Source organism: Artemia sp. Qi Xiang Cuo, chromosome 12, assembly GCF_049724085.1.
Source record: "Artemia sp. Qi Xiang Cuo chromosome 12, ASM4972408v1, whole genome shotgun sequence".
In the NCBI taxonomy this organism is placed as follows: domain Eukaryota; kingdom Metazoa; phylum Arthropoda; class Branchiopoda; order Anostraca; family Artemiidae; genus Artemia; species Artemia sp. Qi Xiang Cuo.
Genome location: NC_142805.1, coordinates 22,035,754 through 22,060,319, shown reverse-complemented (window position 1 = coordinate 22,060,319; position 24,566 = coordinate 22,035,754). Strand labels below are relative to the sequence as shown.

At 36.7% G+C, this 24,566-nt stretch overlaps 1 protein-coding gene across 1 annotated transcript in view; it reads left to right on the top strand.

The window, feature by feature from the left end:
* Positions 1–18,997, top strand: part of ninaC (STKc_myosinIII_N_like and MYSc_Myo21 domain-containing protein ninaC) — a 386,065-nt gene extending 367,068 nt beyond the window's left edge. Inside the window, exon 28 of the mRNA XM_089097735.1 lies at positions 18,691–18,997. Coding sequence (XP_088953861.1) covers positions 18,691–18,894 — 204 coding nt within the window. The 3' untranslated portion in view covers positions 18,895–18,997. The remainder of the gene's footprint in view (positions 1–18,690) is intronic.
* The last annotated feature ends 5,569 nt before the right edge of the window (positions 18,998–24,566 follow it).

Below are 24,566 nucleotides of genomic sequence, written 5' to 3'. Positions count from 1 at the left end.
CTTAAACGTGTACGTCGGGGTGTCACAAAGCACTGGTCCAGTAATCCGAGCCTAGTTGAAGCTTGGAGAAAATCCGAATTTTGGTACCATTTGTGGCTCCAGTGCGACCGTCCTCGCTCTGGCTGGGTTTCTAACATTCGTCTTTCTACCAAAAGAAAGTTTGCAAGAGAACTATGTATCCACATGAACCAGATAGTTGAAGGGACATCCCAGCAAGCATCTCTGTCCCAACCTTCCTTCTGGAGAAATGTATCAAGAGATCCTCCTAGGGCCCACCTACTGCTCAAGTTATTCCTGATTCCGAATGGAATTCATACTTCTCTGCTGAATTCTCCCCACCAGATGCCGCCCTACAGTCCGAATATGAAGATAAGCTTGATAAATTTCTGTCTAGGTGTCCAACCGACAATTTTGTTGTTTCAGCTGATTCTGTACTGTGAGCAATCCAACGCCTAAAGCGTAAGAAATCTTCTGGCATCGATAAAATAAGCGCTCTTCACATTCAGCATGGAAGCGAGCTGCTGGTAAACAATATTACTCTTTTGATGCAAATGATTGTTACCCAAGGAGTTGTACCGTCTTCTTTCTCAATCGGAGATCTCACTCCAATTCAAAAGAAAGGTAAACTCGCAACCCAGTGCTCGTCCTTCCGCCCTATAACAGTGGCTACTACCTTCTGTAAGCTTTTTGAACTTCTGTTCATTGACCAACTGAACGCAAAATGCTATGTTCCACCTAACCAATTTGGATTCCAGCCACGTCTTGGTTGTGCCCACGCTTTGTCGGTTGTCGCGAACGCATTGATCGATGCTGATGCATCAGGTGAAACTCTCGTGTTGGCTGGGTATGATGTTCGTAAAGCGTTCGACTCTCTCATTCACACCGCTATGCTACTCCATGCAGCAAAACGTGGAGTGAGCCCCTCATATATCAGAGCCCTTCGAGACATGTATTATCGTCTTAATGTTCGCCTAATACTTCACCCATTAGCTAAAGTTGACGTCTCTCAAGTCTATGCACCAACCTTTTATATTTTTTTCAATGTTGAAAAAGGTACCCGTCAAGGTGCTGTTTCTTCCCCTTCACTCTTCAATAATGTAGTTATTGATGCACAGTCAGCTGTTCCCACATCATTCATCTTTGCCGGTCTTGATTTATCTCTCGTATGTCATGCAGAAGACATTCTGAATGTGAGCCGCACTATCCAGTGCATAAGCGAGACTTTCGCAACGCTACAATCTGAGTATGCGAAACTAGGTCTTCAGTTCAATGCTGAAAAGTCCGAAGTTGTATTCTTCAATTGGAAGCAAGCGTCACCTAGGGATATTCCTTTTGGAAATAGTAGGATTAAGCCAGTAGATCATATCACCTACCTCGGTCTTCCCATTGGTTCGTCAGTAATGCACACGCGAAAACTATTAATTGCTCACATTGAGCGTAGAGTTGGGTTATCATATGCTTCTATTGTAACTAATAAGTTACGGTTCAACCGCCATCTTCTCTCGAAACTTTTTAACTCTGTCGCTCTACCACATTATTTGTACATATCGCCGTTTTGGAAAATGCTCACAAATTCTGACAAGTCAAAAATTCGTTCAGTTTTCTTCCGGTTCGTAAAATATCTTTTACGTTTTCCCCCTTGGACGCGCAATTCTTATCTGATTAGAAAATTCAGCATTTCTGACCCCATTATAGCCGTGGAAAATCAAATTCGTGCTTATAATTCCCGTTTAATGAAGTTGAATCATCCCTGGTCGTCAGTATTAACCCATTAGTTAAGATGTATTTGTTGTGTTTGTTTTCGCGCTTAGTGTAATTAGTGTTTGGTTTTTTTTTTTTTTGTTTTTTTTTTTACCAATTACGGCTTGATGCAATGATGTTCATATTATTTATGTTTGTTCAGTATTTAGGAGCCTAATAAAAAGAAAAGAAACATGTCGCGTACCTACAGAGCAGTGTATAATTGTTTTTTTCTTTCTCGTTTTGTGTAATTTGTTCTAAGTGCTGATTTAGATCTTAGCTCCAGGGTTCGTCACTACAAACCACATGTATAACTCCTAAGTTTATGTGTATTGCTTTTTTTTGTTGTTTTGCTTATTGCTCCGTCTTTTCCTTTTTTGTATGACGGGTTTTCCAATAAATAATTATAATAATAATAAATTCTTTATCAACATCCTTTGCCGGATATGTCGGTTAAAATTATCATAACCTAAGTGTCAGAGTGATTAAATTATGTGTCAACATCTACTGTCAGATACACGGGATAACATTGTCAAAATCTAAGTATCAGAGTGAATAAATTCATTATCAACTTCTTTTATCTGAAACATCAGATAACATTAACAAAATCTAAGTATCAGCGTGAATAAATTCTTTATCATCGTGTTTTATCCGATATACTTGATAAAATTGAGAAAATCTAAGTATCAGAGTGAATAAACTCTTTATCAATGTCCTTTGACGGATACGTTTGATAACATTGTCAAAATCTAAGTATCAGAGTGAATACACTATTTATTAACATTCTTTATCAACATCTTTTGTCGGATACGTCTGATAAAATTGACAAATTCTAAGTATCAGAGTGAATAAATTCATTATCAACATCTTTTGTCAGGTACATCGGATAAAATTGACAAAATCCTAGTATCAGACTGAATAAATTCTTTATTAACATCCTTTCTCGGATACATTGGATAACATTAACAAAATATAAGGATCAGAATGAATAATTTTTATCATAATGTTTTTTATCAAATGTATCGGAACAATTGATAAAACCTATGCATCAGACAGAATAAATTCTTTATCGACATCCATTGTTGGATAGATTGGATAACATTGACAAAATCTAAGTATCAGACTGTATCAGAGTGATTAAAGTCTTTATCAACATCTACTGACGGATACATGGGATAACACTGAGAAAATCTAAGTATCAGAGTGAATAAATTTTTTATTAAAATCTTTGTCAGATACATCGTATAAAATTTACAAAATCTAAGTATCAGAAAGAATAAATTCTTAATCAACGTCTTTTGTCGGATTTGTCAGATAAAATTAACAAAATCTAAGTATCAGGGCGAATAAATTCTTAATCAAAATCCTGTGCCGGATACATCGGTTATCCGGATAAAATTAACAAAATCTAAGTATAAGATTGAATAAATTCTTTATCAGCATCTTTTGTCAGATATATCGGACAAAATTGTGAAAATAAAAGTATCAGAGTGAATAAATTGTTTATCAACTTCTTTTGTTGGATACATCGGATAACATTCACAAAATCTAAGCATCACAGCGAATAAATGCATTATCATCGTCATTTGTCAGATACGTTTGATAAAATTGTGAAAATTAAAGTACCAGAGTGAATAAATTCGTTATCAATGTATTTTGGAAGATACGTCTAATAACATTGACAAAATCTAAGTATCAGAGTGAATAAATTCCTTATTAAGATTTTTTTATCGACAACATTTGTCGGATGCGTTGGATAACATTGACAAAATATATGTATTAGAATGAGCAAATTCCTTATCAAAATGGTTTGTCAGATGCATCGGATAAAATTGACATAATGTAAGTAAATAAGAGTAAATAAATTCGTTATCAACGTCTTTATCGGATACATCAGATAACCTTTATACATTCTAAGTTTTATAAATTTTGACTTTATGCATCGTTACCTTGAATTTAGGTTGGACTGGTTATAGATAGCAGCACACCCGCTCAGACACACAGTCATAGTGAGAGATACATGCAAAAAGTTAGGTTAATTTAGGTTCACTTAGAGCGGCACACCACTTTCTTAAATATCACTCTGATACTGAGATTTTGTCAATTTTATCCAATATGTCTGACAAAAGATATCGATAAAAAAAAATTATTCACTCTGACACTAAGATTTTGTGAATCTTATCTGATGTATGATATAAAACAAGTTGATAAAGAATTTATTGAATAAGATACTTAGATTTTGTCAATTTTATCTGACGTATCTGACAAAGATACTGCTAGACAAAAGTTATTCACTCTGATACTTTGATTTTGTCAATGTTATCCCATTTATCTGACAATAGATGCTGATACAGAATATAATCACTATGACACTTAGGTTTTGATAATGTTAACCGACATATCCGGCAAAGGATGTTGATAAAGAATATATTCGCTCTAATACTTAGATTTTATCAATTTTATCCCGAGTTATCCAACAAAGGATGTTGATAAAGAATTTATTCATTCTAATACATAGATTTTGTCAATTTTATCCGACGTATCCGACAAATGATATCGATAAAGAATGTTAATAAAGAATTTGTTCAGTCGGATACATTAATTTTGTCAGTGTTATCAAACGTATATGTCAAAAGACATTGATAAAGAATTTTTCCACTCTTATACTTAGATTTTCTCAATTTTATGAGGCAAATCTGACAAAGGTCGATGATATAGAATTTATTCACTCTGATACTTAGATTTTGTGAATGCTATCTGATTTATCCAACAAAAGAATGTTAATAAAGAATTTGTTCACTATGATACTTAGATTTTGTAAGTGTTATCAAACGTATCTGTCAAAAGACATTGATAGAGAATTTATTCACTCTGATACTTAGATTTTCTCGATTTTATAAGGCATATCTGATAAAAGACGATGATAAAGAATTTATTCACTCTTATACTTAGATATAGATTTTGTATTAGATGTTATCTGATGTATCAGACGAAAGAAGTTGATAATGAATTTATTCACCCTGATTATTAGATTTTGACAATGTTATCCCGTGTATCTGACAATAGATGTTGACATAGAATTTAATCACTCTGACACTTAGGTTTTGATAATGTTAACTGATATATCTGGCAAAGGATGTTGATAAAGAATCTATTCGCTCTGATACTTAGATTTTATCAATTTTATCCTGAGCTATCCGACCAGAGATGTTGATAAAGAATTTATTCATTCTGACACTTAGATTTTGTCTATGTTAATCTATCTATCCAACATATGATGTATGACAATTCCTTTTCCTAATCTCCAAATTTTTAATAGACATTCTAAACGTTTGATATGCTAGCATACTCTAAAAATAATGAACATCTAACAAGGTAATGCATAATATATTTTTAATGAAATAATGACATGTAGAATATTAATATATCAATATATTATTATACATTATTAATATCATTGAGCAGCTTTGGACATTCTGAATCTGCTCCATGAAATAATTCAACGTGTTCTCTCTTGATAGTGCCCTCTGTAGAGACATACATATTGTGTATGTCTCTTCTTTAGATCTTTCTCTTCAGACATATTGAACGTCCATTTGCGAGAGCTTCCTTGTGCTCCTGATCTTCCTTGTAATGGAGAGGGTGTCATTTCTTTTTATTGTTTCTTGTGATATTGATCAACCTTTTCCACTGAAGAAACTGATGAGCCTACTCTTTTTCTCACCATTTCATCAAAGATTCTTCTTCTCATTTCTTGCAGATTGACCTCCTGTATTTCATTTTCCAGGATTTCTAAATTTGCTGCATTACTCTTATACGAATTACTGAAGTCCAGACAGTGGTTATTACAAATAGCACAGTCACAATAAAAAGATAATTGTAACTCAAAACATTGATCCAAATCAAAATTTACTCTGTTCGCGATTTATATAACTCTAGTTCTCAAATAGTTCAGCATCGTAGTGTCGATAACTGACCATAGACTACCACTGGGAAAGCAGCGTTGTGTTTATGAGCAAGCATAGATTACGACTTGTACAGCCGCAAGAATATTTCATATCATTTTAATATCAGTCCAAGAAATTCAGTCCATGAAAAAAATAAAAAAGTGCTACTATAAACATTATTTTTCTAATAGTAAAAGTCACGACTAACATATTTATATCATTCCAATTTTTATTTCGAAAATATTAAATGTGGACTTTTTATGTTTTAAGGATATTTCATGTTGTTCTAAGACGTATAAAAAAATGGGGAAAAAATTAACACGTTAAAAAAATACAAAAAAGTTAAAAAAAGAATTCAAAAAAAGTATAAAAAACGGGGGGGGGGGAGACCAAAAAGTTGGACGGAGGGGCCCCTTGGATGTCGGGGATAGGGAACCCTTGGAGGTTAAGGTCCTTGATGGTTAGGGTCATTGGTGGTTTGGTCCTTGATTGTTCAAACCCATAATCATCTCACTAGTTGATTTCTAAGGATTTTAAGGATTGTTCTGAATTTCTTTATTAAAATTCTCTTCTTGGCATCTACATCTTTATTAGTATCAAATTTCTAGTATCCTACAATGTTAAAGCATATTTTCTATTGATAACAATGCTCATAAGGTACTTGTGTATTATACAGAACAAAGTCGAGAAGTAAAGCTAGGTCAAGTCACAAGGTCATCTTTGACACCGATGACTCTATTACTTTCAACCTTTTTAGCATACCCCAATGCTAACGCATATTTTATATTGGCATCACTGCTCAACTGGTATTTGTGTATTATACAGAACACAGCCAAGAAGTAAAGCTAAGTCAAGTGCCATGATCACCTTGTCAACAGTAATCGTTTCCTTAGATTGATATCAATGATGTTATTCCAAATTTATATTAAATTGCGTAAGAGTTACCACCCCCTCGGACTTAACTGGTAAGCAGTTTAAGCCTTTTAGCAGTTTCATACAATCCAATTAAAATAAATCTTGAGCTCTGTTTCACCCCTATTATTCAATCACCAATTAAGATCATTCAGAGCAGAGTTTTGATAATGGTATACCTTTTTGCAAATTTAGTTAGAATTACGCAAGTGACAAGCCCTCCCCCTCAGAGCCCTCAGGGCAAGGGTTAAAAGTTATGCCCTGGGGGCTTATAAGGTTTTTATTGAAAGTTTTGTCGCAGAAACTTGAAAAATAGTTTATTCGATTGGAAATTCAAAGGGCTAGTACCCATTTTAATAGTCGAAAGTGATTGGAGGACAACTAGCCCCTCTCTCACGCTCTCCTTTTCTCCAAACACATCCAATCGAAATTTTTATATAGCCATTTTGTTCAACGTAGTTGAAAGTCATTGAAATTAGGTATTTAAGGATGACAACCCCCCCCCAGCCCTCAAGGCAAGGGTTGTAAGTTATGCCCTGGCGGCATATAAGAATTGTATAGAAAGCGTTGTCGTAGAAACTTCAAAAAGGGTTTATTCGAGTGGAAATTGAAATGGCTAGTGCCCTTTTTAATAGTCAAAGTAATTAGAGGGCAACTAATCCCCCTCTCTCGCCCACTATTATAAAGTAAGTCAAAAGGAATTATGAACTGTTTTAATCCGTAGTCAGAATTTAACTAACTATGATATTTACAACACTTGCTTATATACTATCAATTTATTCCTTCTTCACTCGGCGTGTACTCTTCTGTGACGTCAGCCCATGCGACAGGTCACGTAAGCCATTAATTCGTACATTTGAGTTCAGCCCATTGGAAAGGTCACGTAAGCCATTAATTGGTACATAACAGTTCCTCCCTTTCCTCGAAGTTTGTAAAGCTTCAAAGGTTTGTGTTGCGTTAAACTTGGTGAGCATATCATCCGATAGCTTTGTTCCTTCAGGGATTATGATTCTTGTGCCATCGTTATTGGTGAAAACCATTTCGTTAGTCATTACAGTTGGTAGAGGGGGAGCAGGAGGAGTGTAGTCAAATATTTTTCCAAGGAACTCGCGCTGTTTCCTTCGTACAGCTGCCCCTGGACAGCTGCACAGCTGACAGCTGTGTCAGAAATGGGATGTCGGTAGCGTTGTTCACGGCCGATACGGCTGGTTGGAGCTCCCCGGTGGCTCTGGATACTTCCCCGATTGGCTCGAGTTCTGGAAGGTCCTCTAAGTCCTCGTAAAAACCCTCGGCGATGCCGATAAGCTTAGCAAATTTCTCGTCTATTTGAACGTCCCTGTCTTCCAACAGGATGATTTCTGCATCGTCTGCCATCTAAAAAAGAATAATATTAACACACATATTTACATACAGAGCAACGCCTGCTACTTAGAGGCGTGAGAGGGCGTCCGCGTTATCATTTAACTTTCTTGTTTTTACGCGGATTGTGAAATTAAATTCTTGAAGAGACAGAACCCATCTTTCAAGGCGGTGGTTACTGCCTGTCACAGATTTTAGCTATGCCAGGGGATTGTGGTCCGTTCCTACCTCAAAATGTCACCCATATAGGTAGTAGCGGACTCATGACAGGGCCCAAACCACTGCAAGACACTACTTCTCGATCTTCGCATATCGAGTCTCTCTGTCCAGCAGTTTTCTCGACAGGTAGTAAATTTGATGCTCTCCATCACTGGACTGGGACAGCGTGGCTCTAATTGCTGTGTCGGAAGCATCGGTTTGCAACAAAAAAGTCTTGGAAAAGTCAGGAGGATACAAATCTGTGTATGATATAAGTCTGCATTTCAGGTCTTCGAACAAGACTTTGTGTTTAGGCTCCCATGGTAAAATGTCAGGTATTTGTTTCCTGGTTAGTGCACTGAGTTCCCTTCTGAGTCCGGAATACCCCTTGATGAACCCAGAATAATAATTGGTCATTCCAAGGAAGGTTCTCGGCGCTTTCTTGGTGGCTGGGCGCTGGAATGCTTTGATTGCTTGTACTTTATTCAGTAATGGACTGATCGTACCTTTCCCAACTGTGTTTACCTTTCCCAAATATTCTACTTTGGTATAACCAAACCTACTCTTCCTTGTATTGATTTTTGGGTTCGCCTCGTTCAGACGTTTTAATGCTTCACTCAGGTGTATCAAATGCTCTGCTAAAGTGTCGCTGAAAACTATTATGTCATCAAAGTATGCTCGAGCATGTGAGTATTTTCTCAATACTTCATTGATCATCCGCTGGAAACTTGCGGCTGCGCCTTTCAGCCCAAATGGCATTACACGGAACTGGTAATGACCAAATGGAGTCGAAAATGCAGTTTTCTCGATTGAACTACTTGCCATCTTGACTTGCCAGTATCCTTTTCGGCAGTCTATAATCGAGAAGAACTGGGAAGTCTGGAAGTTTACCAATATTTGATCAATGAGCGGTATGGGATAGGCATAAAACTTATTTGTAGCATTTACTTGCCTATAGTCAATGTAAACCCTCCATTCGCCGTTCTTTTTTTCACGAGACCTACAGGGGACGACCACTCGCTATGTGAAGGTTCGATAATGCCATCTTGTAACATTTTTTCAGTTCTTGTTTGAGCACTTCCATCTGAGACTGTGGCACACTATACGGTGGAACTTGAATAGGATGATGGATTTCAGTGTGTATTTTGTGTCTTACATGTGTAGTCCCGAGGCTCGTTGACAGAACTTCTTTCTGGACAATGATTTTATTTAGGATTTCTTCCCTCATATTATGTGGCAAGACAGGGTTTATATCAGACATTACTTCATATTCCTCTTTTTCATAGGTTTGAATGGAAACTGTGTTTTCTTCTTCTTCATCGACCGTTGCGACAAAAACTTCATTACTATGTGTCTCATCTCTTTCCTCAAACTTCCTTAGGAGGTTGATTTGATAGATTGCTTTCTTTTTCTTGAGCCTCCAAGCTTTATTTCATAGTCGAATGGTGAAATAATATACAGCACCTTGAATGGTCCTTGCCAACGGAAATTAAGTCTATTACTTCCTTCCGGTAATAGAAGTAGAACTTTGTCACCGATTGACAAGGTTCTTGGCTTCGTTGCTCGGTCGTAGTACCGCTCCATTTTTGCTGCCTCAGTTGCTTTTGTTTCTGTGGCAAAACCGCATATTTCCGATAATCGCACGCGCATCTGTCGAATATATTCTGCAATAATTATTGGGTCTTCCCCCGTCATATCTTCCCACTCTTCTTGAATTAGGTCCAGGACCCCGCGAGGATTCCGTCCGTATAGTACCTCGAATGGGCTATAACCCAGACATAGTTTTTTCGTTTCTCGATATGCGAATAGTAAGAAGGATATAAACTTGTACCAGTCGTTAGTTGATGTCCCTACGTATTTGCATATTTGCGTTGAACCTTTCAGTTTGTCCATCCGTCTCCAAGTGGTAAGGACTTGTACTTATGGGTTTTATATTCAGTACCTGGTACAACTTCTTTAAGACAGAAGACAGGAACTGAGTTCCTTGATCTGTCAAGTTTTCGTCGGGAATTCCATAACGCCAGACGAACTTGGCAACTTCATCTGCGATAATGGGTGATTTTGTTGACCACAGTGGTATAGCTTCAGGATATCTAGATACATAGTCAGTAAGAACTAGAAGCCACCGATTACCTGCTGAGCTTTTTAGATAGGGGTCAAACTATATCCATGGCAATTCTCGAGAATGGGTCAATTATGTTGGGAAGAGGCCTATGGATACTTTTTCCTTTGGTTTGCGTGTGGCGGTAATTTGACAAGCTGTGCATGACGATGTAACTACCGATGTCCTTGTAAATTCTGGGCCACCAAAAATGACGTAGGATTCGGTCAGTGGTCCTCGCCTTGCCTAAATGACCGCTCATCACGTTATCATGACCTATCTTGATAATCTGTGATCTATACTCACTGGGAACAATAAGCGGTTTTTTTTTGTTCTACCAAGATGATCAGTCCAATGTCGGTAATAAATTCCGTCTTGGATTAAAAATTGCTGAGGAAGAGAGCCATCAATTTCTCGCAATGCTTTCTCCCTCACAAAATTCAATGTTGGGTCCTTTTCTTGGACCTGAGACAGTACTGCCGATCTGGTTGTCTAGCCTTCCCTGCAGGTTGCTATGTTACTGTCTAATTCCAGATCAGAAACCAGATTTCCAGCTTAGGTTGTTGTGTCTGAAATCAGTCTCTTGTTGTTCGGGTTAGAAGTGGCAGACAAATGATCCTGGGTAGTGACCTCTGTCTGAGAAATCGTTTGTCCTGAGCTTGAGCTTGCGGTTTTGTCGCTGAAGACATGTCGCAGGGGTCAGAATCCTGCAGAGCCACAGTCGGCGCTTTATGGAACTCTGGTTCTGAGCTCGGACCACTATGATTCCTTGATGATCTGTGCCTGGATTGAGATCGTGTCGCCACAAAGGCTTCTTTTGTTTCCGCTTCGGGTAGATCCTATACATTAATTGGAAGCACGTTCTGTTCAAATCACGGAAAATTTCTTCCCAGTAAAATGTTTTGGGTTAATCTGGGACATATCCCTGCTTTAATCCGTTCTTAAAGAATTCTTCCTGCGCGATCCATAAGCTGTATCGTCAGAAGTCCAACGGCACATTCTATTTTGCGCCTTCCGCCGTAATATACTTCAAAGTTTTCCCAGGGATGGGGTAAACTCCCTTCACCCGTTCCGGGTTTACCATGGTGAATTCACATCCTGAGTCAACCACTAAGTGTAGCATTTGCCCATTGCAGCGAGCCTTGACAACGTATCCAGGCATGGGGGTTGAGAGCTACTCCACGAGGTTAGATGCATATACCCTTTCCCCTTTTATCTCTTTGGTTTGGCGTTTGCCTCTTCTGCATTCTTAGTTTGTATGTGACGTTGAGTTAGGATGTTAATAACAACGTTTTGGTGAGGGTTTGTGTGGTTTGCCTTCCAGACCAGGAATCTATTGAAGCTTGGTGAGAGGTCCCTTTGTTTAAGCTACCTCCTTCTTCAACGGTCGCAGAGACTTGTCCCAGTCATCGGCCTTTCTGATGCATTCTCCCAGGGTTTTTGCACCACTCTGACCTAAGAAAACCCTAAGGTCTGGGTTAGCAGTTGTAATGAACTGCTCCACTACAATTTTTCTAGGACCTGTTCCAAATGACTGGCCAGGCTGGGTTCTGCCGTTCTTTGTTCCTCCACCTTCTCATAACAGATCTATTTTTTGCCTGTGGTAGTCAGGTAGTCCCCGTATTCTGTATAAGACTAGCCTGCACGCTTGCTAACATGTCGAGATCGTCGGAGACAGGTCTCGCTATTGACACGGAATTTCTTGAGAATTGCGGTTGTGACTTCGTCGAAGTCGCTAGCTTTGGCAGTTGGTAGGGCTGTATAAGCCTGCATAGCCTTCCCGGAGAGGTTTGCTAGAATCCTGGCCACCCACGTGGCTTGAGGTAAATTGCAGGCAGTCACGGTTTTTACAAAATCTTCCAAATAAGCCGCCACATCATCACCTTTTCTCAGTGGGGTCGTATTGAAGGTCATGAGTCTAGAGTCAGTGGAAGTCCGAATTCTAGTATCTACAAAGTCTCAGTCATGTTGCATCTCCTTCTTCGGGTGTTGTACTAAAGACAGCTTGTTTCCTTCGTTCAGCTTCTCCTCTGTCATTAAAGCTTCTCCTAATGCTTTCTGTTGTTTTCTCACCATGGCTTTTGTCAACTGAACTACTGAATGCTGGAAGGCTTCTAGCAATGACTTCAAGACAGTCTGGTCTATTTTTGACGTTGTTTCTAGATCTTCCCCTTCAGAATTATGCTTGGTTCTTGACCTTGTGTGGTAAGGAACAAAGTCAGTCCTTGGAGCTCCTGCTTCCCTGGATTGTTTTTTCGTCTCCTTGTCGTTCACCAGCGCTAAGGGTAAAATTATAAGGGCTTAACTTATGGATGTCTAATTGCAAAGCCTGAATTAGAACTCGAACCCGTAAAACAAGAAAGGGGCAACAAAAAGAACAAGAAGAGGGAGAGAAGAAAAAAAGGAAGAAAAAAGGATAAGAAATAAAAAAATAGATTTCTGTTTGGAAGTAAACCCGTAAACAGAAGTTGAAACAAAACAAAGTGAATTTCTGTTCGGAACTGAACCCGTAAACCGAAATCAGAAAAAAATGGCCTTCTGTTTGGTGGTAAACCCGTAAACAGAAATTAGAACGAAACAAAAGCGAATTTCTGTTCGGAACTGAACACGTAAACAGAGTCAGAAAAGTAAAACAAAAATAGATTTCTGTTCGGAAATAAACCCGTAAACAGAGATCAGAAATAGAAAAATGGACTTCTGTTCGGAAGTAAACCAATAAACAGAAATTAGAACGAAAACAAAAGTGAATTTCGATTCGGAATTAACCCGTAAACAGAAATCAGAAAAGCAAAAGAAAATTGAATTTTTTTTTCGGAAGTAAAACCGTAAACAAGAAAAGTGATTTCTGTTCCGAAGTGAACCCGGAAACAGGAATCAGAAAAGTAAAACAAAAAAATGAATTTTTGTTCGGAAATAAACCCATAAACAGAGATCAGAAAATTAAAACAAAAAAAAATGGACTTCTGTTCGGAAGTAATCCCGTAAACAGAAATTAGAACGAAAACAAAAGTGAATTTCTGATCGGAACTAAACCCGTAAACAGAGACGAGAAAAAAAAATGGATTTCTGTTCGGAAGTAAACCCGTAAACCAAAATTAGAACGAAACAAAAATGAATTTCTGTTCGGAACTGAACCCGTAAACAGAATCGGAAAAGTAAAACAAGAAAACGGACTTCTGTACGGAAGTAAACCCGTAAACAGACTTGAGGAACGAAAGCAAGAAAGCGATTTCTGTTCGGAAGTGAACCCGAAAATAGAAATTAGAAACGAAAGCAAGTAAGAGATTTCTATTCGGAAACAGAAACAAATGAGAGAATTTTCTGCTTCGAACTCAACCCGGAAGCCGAGATTTAAAGTAGTCTTTCTTCGGAAACAGAACCCGGAAAGAAAGAGGTCACCTCGGGAACGGATCCCTCCGAACCGTTTTAAACCGTAGTCAGAATTCGACTAACTATAATATTTACAACACTTGCTTCTATATTTCTGCTTATATACTATCAATTCATTCCTTCTTCACTCGGCGTGCACTCTTCTGTGAAGTCAGCCCATGCAGTAAGCCATTAATTGGTACACAACACCCACCATTTCCCCAAACACATGAAATCGAGATTTTGAAAAGACTATTTTTTTCTACATAGTTGAAAGTTCTGGAAATTTTGCCTTTGCGGATGTAAACCCCCCCTTCTCCCACATACCTCCGGGGAAGGGTTGCAATTAGTATCGTGGGGGCATATAAGGTTTTTATAAAAAGTTGCCGTAGAAACTTCAAAAAGGGCTCATTCGATTTGAAATTGAAACGGGTAAATGCCTTTGTAATAGTCGAAAGTGATTGAAGAGCAACTAACCCCCCTCTCACGCCCGCCATTTTCCCCAAAAAAAACAATCAAAAATTTTGAGATATTCGTTTTGTTCAACGTAGTTAAAAGTTCTGGAAATTAGGTCTTTGAGCAACACAACCCTCCCCTCCACAACCCTCAGGTCAAAGGTTGTAAGTTATGCCCTGGGGGCATATAATGTGTTTATAGAAAGTTTTGTCGTAGAAACTCAAAAAGGGCTTATTCGATTGGAAATTAAAAGGGATAGGCTTGAAATTGAAGGCTTGGGAAAAGGGAAATTGAAAGGCTTGACATTTTTGTAGTAAAGTATGATCTGGGTACAATGTATTATTATTTTTTTGTTGTTGTTGTTTAGACCAGGGCACTTCGTATCGAAGGAATTGTTGTGGGAACTTCGAAAAGGGCTCATTCGATTGAAAATAGAAAGGAATAATACCCTTTTGAATAGTCGAAAGTGATTGGAGGGCAACTAGTCCCCCTCCCCCGCCCGCCCTTCCATTTTCCCATTATGTTTTAAAACTAAATTTTCCCTTTAGATTAAATCAAAATGCACTGTGTTAATGCTAACTCCCAATAAGGCATCTCAGCAGTATCCTAAGAACGATTGAGGGTATTATGTTCAAACTTTCGGGGCTACTTTTGCTCTTAAAATTTAACCAAATCAAAATAGCGTAAGTGTATCCAAGCTATCAAAGAAAGTAAACAGATTTTTTTTTTTTTTTTGCGAATGGTATCAAGTTTTCTATTTCAGGTCAATTAGAGGAGGTATGAAACTAAATTAAACCCTACTTTTTTGTGTCTGGATTTTTAAAACGCCGTATGTTGTTAAAAATTGCTGAAAAATTTTCTCCGGCATACAAATAGCAGGCCAAGCTATAAAATCTTGAAAAAACAAGAAAAGATTTGAAGTATTTTTTTTTACCCTGAAAAGACTATTTCAATATAAAACGAACAGAAATTAATTAAAAAAAACTTTTTGGACAAAATAAGTTTTTCAAAAAAAAAGTAAAGAACTCCATTAAACCAAAAATGAGTAAAAAATAAAATCAAATAATCTACCAAGCGTGAAACTACCACAAATCAGCATCGATAAATAAATGAAACCCAAAAGGAACATAAATTACAATATTTAACCCAGTCAAACTCAGAACGATCAAAAGTTAACATGAGTAGGGCTCAAAATCCCTATGCCTTCCCAAGGCAAGAACATAATTTGCACTTTACGGAAAATAATACAAATGAATGTAAATTGTCAGTTTAATATGCATATACTGATATTTAGTAATCAAAATGTTAATATTATTTCATTTATTAAAGTTAAGAAAGTAAAAAAAGTTATATTTTTTTAGTAAAGTGCAAATTATGTTCTGGCCTTAGGAAGGCATTGGTGTTTTAAGCCCTGCTCATATTAATTTTTGCTCGTTTTGAGTTTGACTCGGTTATTTATTGTAATTTCTGTTCGTTTTTGGGTGTCCTTTATTTATCGATGCTGATTTGTGGTAGTTTCACGCTTGGTAGATTATTTGATTTTATTTATTACACAATTTTGGTTTAATGGAGTTCTTTACTTTTCTTTGAATAACTTATTTTGTAGAATTTTTTTTTTAATTAATCATCTGCACAAACTCTCGTCAAGATACTAGCCACTGGAACGGGTCTAGAGAGGTTATTTACATAAATTTAAAAAAAGTTCTAATATTGATCCATTTACTTTTCAATATATGTCAACGACGCCTTTGACAACCACGCATAGTCAATTTTTACCACAAACTTTTGCCCATTTGCATGTGACTTTATCAAATTGAAAGGCAGCCCAATCATAAAACAGGACTTGACAGAAGAGTCTTCCTTATTAAGGAATTTGCAACCTGTACTATAAGAATTGACAAATATCAATTTATTACCCGTAATGGGGGCTATAATTCACTAGAAAATTTCCAAAGAATTTTGCGTTGCTGAGTGCTCTTGAATGAGGACGATGAAAGATAGCAGATAATTAATTCTCCAAAGTAAAGTCTCCAAGAATAAATTTGCAATTTTTTTTATTAATGATATCACATTGATAAACAAGCTTTTCTTGTTAGATAATTGATAACTTGAGCTATAAGTATTGACAAATATTGATTAATCAAGCATAAGGGGGGATATACTTCAAAGAAACATTTCGAAAGGAACTTTGTGTTGCTGAGTGCCCTTTAATGAAAACGACTGAATATATCAAATTCTTAATTCTATAAAATAGAGTGTTAGAGATTAAGTTTGTCCTATTACTTGTTCTTAAGGCTTCCTCAGTAGTAAATAACTTATCTTAATTAGTTAATTGACTACCCGAGCAATAAGAATGGACAAATATGGACTTACTTTACACAAGCAACTGAGCTTGTCAGACGACAGAAATAAAAGAAAGAAAGGAAGCGTAGCGTACCCTTTAGGGTACAGGAAAAGTAATCGTCACCTCCTTCCCCCAATAGAAAAGTCGAAGACCCCTTAACCTCCCCCGCAACAAAAGAAAATCCTGGAAGTTTCAACTTGATCAAAAACACATGTTAGGCTTCCAAAACTACTTATAAAAGTTGTAGCTATTTTAGTAAAAACAACTGCCTTTCTAATCCATACTGAGACATTCAATTCAATTCAATTTATTTAAACAAAAACAAGATGAAACATAACACCAATAATAATATTGATCCGGGAAGCGAACTTGTTGAGGACCATAACAACAAAAAATTTAAAATGAACAAGAGAGAAAAAAAAGAAAAAAAAACAGAAAAAAGACATACTTGTTTGGGTTCAGGTATCCCTTGTAAAAAATTATATTATTTGACAAAAGAAAGACCACAGATGCGTGTGTTTCCTCCGAGGCTGATTGTGTCAAACCAACGGTCCTAGAAGACCGGGAGAGGGCTCATTGAACGGAAACTAAAAATTCTAGAGCCCGTTCCAATTGACCAAGAAGATTAGAGAGCAACTAGCCCCCACCCCATCTTCTCTTCCCCCAAAGACATCTGAGCTGAATCTTGACATAGATATCCATGTGAAGACTAACTCTATTCGATTTGAATCTAATATTGCTCCCTACTTTCAGCTGAAATTTCTTTAATTTAATCATTAATTGGAACTGATCCTCTACACATTTATGAAAAATCTGCTCTTCATGTATAAGTGTATATAGTTCCAGTTTTTAGATTTTTAATTGCTCTATTGTTTTCCTTTTCATAGTGGGATTTAATAAATCATTTTTGTTACAAGGGATTATAAAATTTCACTACAAAATTTAAAAAGGAATGTTGTGATTTTTGTCGCTTTTAAATGCAAACGATGAAAGATAGTTGATAATTGCTATTCAGTAATAAAACGCGAGAGACCAAGTGGATTTCTTGTGCTTTTAGCTCTGTCTCGGTGATATATAGTTATAGGTATTAGACTGATGTATTGTAACAATTATTCAACATGTAATATACAGAAGGAGTGCTATATTTCAATGCAAGATTTCCAAGGGAATTTTGTGTTATTGACTGGTCTTGAATAAGAATAAGATAGACTCCCCAAGATTAAGATCATAATATTTTTTTCTCGATTCTTACTCAGGGATAAACAGATTGTCCTTATTAATTAATATACAATTTTGGATAAACGAATTGAAAAGGTGTAAATTGTTGCAAATGAGGGGCTATATTTTATTACAAGATTTTCGAAGGAATTTTGAAGTCAAGAAATATTTTTTATTCCCATTAACCAATTATTTGGTCATTTCATCTCACAAAAAAATTAAGAAAGAAAATAAAGAAATCATTATCCCCTGTAATGCTCTATATCCTGGTAAAACAAAAGGTAAATTAACAATTGCTACTTTTACCACTTTGGAGGTAAGCATAAATATAGAAAAAAAAACATCAGAAAGGCGCGAAAGAAAAGAGAAAAAAAAATATAAATTAAACACCATAAAGATAAAGAGAAAGGAGACAAAATCCAAGTCCAAAGAATCTGTTAGAAATTTTAAGATGTAAAAATGTACACCTAATGACTTGACGCATGAAATGCAACCCAGATAACCTTTAGTTACTTTATTAAATAATAACAACGCATTTTAGGTATACTTTCAATTTCATGAGAGTTAATTATGTATTCAATTTGGCCATTATATTAAAAAAATTATTTATCTATTTAGTAATTAATTGGTGTTAAATAATTAGAATTATGAATGTCTCGTGAATTAGGAAATTTAATTATTTACGCAACTTAACTTAATCTAATACAAGTTTATGACTTTAATCTATGGTTTCATGACGACATATGACACATTCAAATTGTAGTCAATGTTACCTTAACTATGGAAACTCAGGCAAATGATGAAGATTATAAGAGTTAATTTTGACAAGACCTGCGCCAAGTTGTCCTCACCTCCTGAGAATGACGTGCCACGGGTCGTGTCGAAATTATTGCTTTCAATTCCCACCATATTAGCCTCATTTTTCATAGCTAAGGTGAGCTTAAACACAATTTCGCTATGTTGATAATCAAGTTGGCCTTATACAGCACTTAATTTATTACGTTAGTTTAATGTTTGTGAATTTATTCCCTGATTTTAATTTACAGGCCATGCTGAAGAAGACTAACCACAGTAGAGCATCCATGAAGCGACAAGCTCCTCAAGCTCCCAACCATCTTCCTTTACAGCTGGGGATTCATCTTTCACCTGTGGACTCAAAAAACGTTCAGCAGAAGAAGAAAATATTGTCCCCAGTTCGTCATGAAATAGCCCCTGGGATTGTCTTGGAAGGGACTGAAGAAGAATTGTGATCAAGCTATTTCTGTACCTAATTCCAAAACCCGATTATTATTATAGTTGTAGCTTCCGTGCTATGCCTTTTACCCTAAAATAGTAGAAAATAAAAATGTATCCTTTCAATGTTTATAAAAGTGTAGAACTTTTAGCCTCGCTGTAATTAAAACGGATCAAGATGCCTTATTAATATTGTCATTCTTAAAAACTTTAAATAAGCTTCAGTTTTTTTAAGACAGGTTAATGAAAATGCAAAGCTATTTTTCAATTTTGCTTTCAAAATATAATAAACGAAGATGTATTTTATAATAAATATACTACTATGTTAAATATTATTAAAAAGATACTTAGAGATGATTGCTTTTTGCCAAGCATGTTTATATCTCCTAGTAGTGTTCCCAGAAAGAGTAGGAAAATCAAAAACTGTTGCTTATATTATGATTATTAATCTTTGAAATCCTTCAATAAAGCCTATATGGAACTAAAATGTGTTCCGTTCCATGACACGTTGACATGAAATCCCGGTTTTTTTCATCAAACGTATGTCGAAACAGAGAGAGAGAGAGAAAGAGAGAGAGAGAGAGAGAGAGAGAGCGAGAGAGAGAGAGAGAATAGGAGAGAGGGATAAAGAAAGAGACAGAGAGAGAGTATCTACTATAATATGCAATGAAAGTTGAATGACTAGAGGTAAATATTGGTTTGAAGGGGATGGTAAATTAAATATAATACTACAATAAAAAAGTCTTAGGAAAACACGGCACGTTTCCCCTTTGCCACAAATAACCGTGTAGATAAACTATTATATTTATACATTATAGTAATGCCCCCAGGGCTCAACCCTCCCCCAACCCCCTCAAAAACAACACCTTAAAGGAAGGTTCAGGGATTAGAAACATACATACTAAAATACTTTATTAATTATTTCTTAAATCAAGAAATGTCATGAATTTTTTTTTTATCAAGATGATCCTGTATAAAATACAGAAAAATCTTGAATTTTTCGTTTAAGAGGTGAATAGCTCACAAACCGTAAGAGATGAAGATTCTAAGCTTTTTTCATGTACGGGGATCACGAAATGGGAAACAAAATTTTCTTGTGATTTTTAGGACGTTTTATCAGTATTATAAAAAAGATGAAGTTCTATTTGTCTTTCTATATAGTATTAAGTAAAAAAAAAGTTTTACGTGTAGATTAACAAATTCACTACCCCGATCAGTTTGAATTTTTTTTAATAAGAATCTTGTTCAAAGATAGATTCAAGGGCTCTAGCTACTTCATCGCCTCTCTTTGAATACAATGGAACGGCATATGCATAGCAACTATAGACACTAATTGCATGTAAAATATACTTGTATGGACTATCTTGAGGTTTTTGAATCTCGTCTAGAGTCAAATGATCTGCTTGTAATATATGAAATGGGAAAAAGGCTTTAGTTTTTTGATAATGACTACCGTGAACTCTATGATTTCAATGAAGAGTGTAACTTGTTTTATTCTGTAAACACTCTGTCAACACATTCTTTTCAACTCCAGTGACTCGAGAAAGTGAGGTGTATGAACTCAAACTTCCCGCTTCACCAATATTTCCTGAAACATGTTTCAAAATTTGAGCTATTTTGAACGTAAACGCAGTGTGAAGTGTCCACTACCCTTTTGCATGCTAACTGTGATGGAAAGACGCCTTCGTTAGATACCTTGTACATCATTACCCCCACTTGGCGAGCTTTCTGAAAATGATTCAAAAACACCTTTTGATATTTCTCCATATTCCCGTAATCGTTTTAAAATATGTTTATGCCCAGTAAGACTTTTTGAAAAGTTGGACGACTTCAAAATTTATACAAATGATTATCAAATGATTCAAGTTTTTTACGATTTGCAATAAAATCTGATACTAAATCAAATAACTTGTAATTCTAGCCCTGGATTAGAGCTTCATTCTTTTGTCATCAATTTGTATATGTTCATTTTCAGCGAGATAGGCGGGAGTCTTTTACTTTGCTCAAGATACGAATGAGGCATTAGGTCTAAAACATTTGATAAAACTTTAGATAATTCTTCTTCTTCCTGTTTTGGCGGTAGTGGTTCTGAGGGGTGAACTGTCAGAACTTGGGGGTTCATCAATGACATTTACTTTGAATGGTCTTTCAGGGTAGGGTTTATACTTGTCGACACTTCGAAGGGTATTTTGTAGCAAAATTCATTTCTCATCATCGGCGATTGTCTTATTGTTGATAAATTTACCAAGGTTATCCTGAAAGTGCTCTCTTGGTGAAAGAGCGAGCTCTATTGGCGTCAATTTGTAGTATTTAGCCATATATAGAAGAGTTTTTACAAGTCCCATAATTATTGGTAGTAGCAATGAAAAGAAACTACCACCCACTTTAACAGGCTGTTTTCTTTTAAAATCCTTTTCCTTGTTTTTGCAAGCTAGGGCACGTACAGGTGAACGATGTTGCTTTTTCCATTGCTTAACTACTTCTGGCAGTTGAACATTGACTTCAGTTAAACATAAACAAAGCTCAGATAGGAGATTAATAAATTCATTGTCAATGCCATGTTTGAGTATAGCCTTCCTAAGCCGTGGTTTTGAATAACCAAGGTCAGAAAATAAATGTCCGTTTTTATGCAGTTTCCACAGTGTCATTATAGCAAATAACCCTTTTGACTATTCACGAGAAGATATACGATAATTTCATTATAAAAAATATCCGTGACTACAAGTAAATCCTCAGGCGTGTTTTGATTGAGATCCAATTGACTGTATCCATAAGGTTTATTAGTAGCTTGATTGTATGCCGAGAGCAAAGATTTTGGTTCACTGGGATATATTTGTTTCTTTAAAGTTATAAGAGATTTTGAATCGCGAACAACCCTATAGATGATATAGTAAGTACAAATCAAAGTAAGTGTTCTCATACATTTGCTCTGATGAAAGAGAATGTGGAGAGTAATGGTTACGAAAAATTTTTCTTGATAAGATCGGACCCTAAATAACTGTAACATCTCCTGAGACCATTCTTCAATGGATTCAGCAAAATCATCAATAATCAACCACGAGTTTGGTTGAATAATATTAATCACATCGTCACAGCATGAATTCTATGTCTGGCGCAATTGTGTTTATTTTTTTATAGGAATCTTTTCACACACTATAGCAATAATAGGTATTTTTTGGATTTTCTAAAAACATTTTATTAGGATTTTGTAATACTTCTACCACCAGTGTTGTTTTATCATGAAACGAAGACTCGTAATGACAGGATTTGAATAGTGTTTTAAATTAATACATATTACTCGTCTTGCTGTCAAAATACAACGACCTAACCTAACTTCAGTTTGTTGAATAAATACCAAAAGCCAAGAAATATAATATTTGGTTTCTTTAATATATAAATAAATGCACTATAAATTTTCAAAACATATTTATACAGACATTTAAAAGGCACCTGAAAATGGCACCACATTTGAATGGGGCGGTAGGAAGGCACTGCCTCTGAGGGCTGGGCCAGCTGGCTATTGTAAAAAAATAATTGTATAATATTAAGCACGTTTTAAAACATCGATTCCGCTTTGCGCAAAAAAAAAATAGATAAATAAAAAAGAAAAACACACTTCTGAGCTGGAGACTGAGAAAAAACTGGCCATCCTCCTACCAACTATTGAGCTTTCTCCAGACAAAGACGCCGTCTGTACTCTACACATGTGTCTCAATCTGAAGTAAGGTAATGACCGTGTGGTAGTACTCTATCACCGTCCGCACGCACATAGACTTTATCCGATATGACCGACATTGCATTTTTCTCTTCTTGAACTGTATGGGTTTTTTTAATTTTATGGAGCGAATAGCCATGACACTCGCTCTTGGAACTAAATTGTTTTCTACAGAGTTTCTATAAATACTTTTGTCAAAATTTTCCTTTACATATTGTGAAGGTATCCCCTTGCAGACTGTTTTGCGTTTCCCCATTTTGCGTTTGCACACAGTAGACCTTTGGACCTGAAAAAACCCTATTGGGTATCAAGTCACTCACTGTCTCGGATTTAAAAAAATAAAAACTTATTTGAGGCCTGCCGCTTCAAAACCTCCGGGTAAATGGACTCGTTCCAGTTGGCGTAGTCTATTCGAGAGCTAATTTGAGTACCATTTTCCAAATCCTCTAATAAATTTTCAGTTTTAACTTTTAAAAATAATGAATCTGTATCCCCATAAAAAAGCTGAACTTGTCTTCCCCCCGGCCATTGGAGCTTACACATATTGTAATAAAATTTCAACATGATATTTTGGAAACTTCTAATATGGCACTACTAGAGGCAATATTTTTATTTAATACTACGCTTTTTTTTCTATGAAAAAGGAGCATATTGGAGTCTATGATCCTGAACGATGTGAAATTCGGAACTGGAATTATTCGGGCACAATCTTCTTGGTTAGTTAAAACGTCACAACGACTCCTACGGCGCACACTCTCCCACATCTTATCGAAGGTTGATTTTAAAATAGGGTTAAAGAATTATTTTTTAACCTTCGTCTTTGCCTCAAATTGTTTACTGACGTAGATCAATAAACGTCTTCATATATGGCTTTTCAACAAATTCGAGGGCTCTATGACTCTTTGTGACCTTGAAACCTTTGACTAGCATCCACCGAAAAATAATGTGATGTACAACGATATTCTGATTTGGATGAAGGTCGGCAATAAGCTTTGGTTTTGAAGGTGTCCAGTGCATATCACCATCCTCTACCAATGATAAATTATAGGGACTCAATGCACGGGAAACATCCACGGGAAAACAAAATCCTTTACAGAGTCATGAAGTTCCGCTGGTATTACACCATGAATTTCTAAAAACCAGCCTTGTGGTTCATTCTTCTCAACAGTGTAAATGTCGGGGAATGTGGAGCACAAGGATTGCCCAGCCATTTGTAATTCCCACACGGAAAAGAGAATTGAGACATTTCCGACGGATAAAGGTAGTTCATATTCAGGAAAATTCCATTCGACTTTTCACCGGCGAGTTGTCCAGTTGAGTCAGTTTCCAGGATACGAACCCTGTGGAAAAAAACCCTTCCTGTATGGATCTCTCTACGAATAAGTGCTGATCCAGGTCGGTGATCAGACCTATAATTTTATTGTGGGGGCCTATTTCTCAGAGGGGGACCCTCTCCAGACCCCTCAGCGCGCACCCAGATGGCGGATAGGGGGACGTCCTACAGATATATAGGGTACCTCCCACAACGGGAGACGTAGACCAAGTGGGACCTAGCCTCCGGGGGTCCATAAATTGAAAATGGGGTGCCGTTGCCCGGGGTCATAAATAAAGGTAGAGGAGGAGGAATGCCCCTCTGTTGCACATTGAGAAGGGCCCACAGGCGTGTGGACACATCTCGTTAGTTGCATACCTTCTTCCAGCAATGGTTTAAATTGTATGGTACTGCAGGATACCATCAATGGGAGGATCCTCTTCAGGAGGACAACTGCAAAATAGGGTTGATGATCCAGATTTGGACCACAGCCTCTGCATGTTGGGTAGGCCTCTTGGGTTCCAGTCCAGCAGTCCGGGACTGGCATCCCTGCCCGTAACCAGGCCAAAGAAACCGGTTTGGCGTTGGCCTAGCGAACTATCCCCGTAAAACAAAGACCGCTAACAAAACTTCAACGTTAAACCTCGGATCCGAACCTCTTA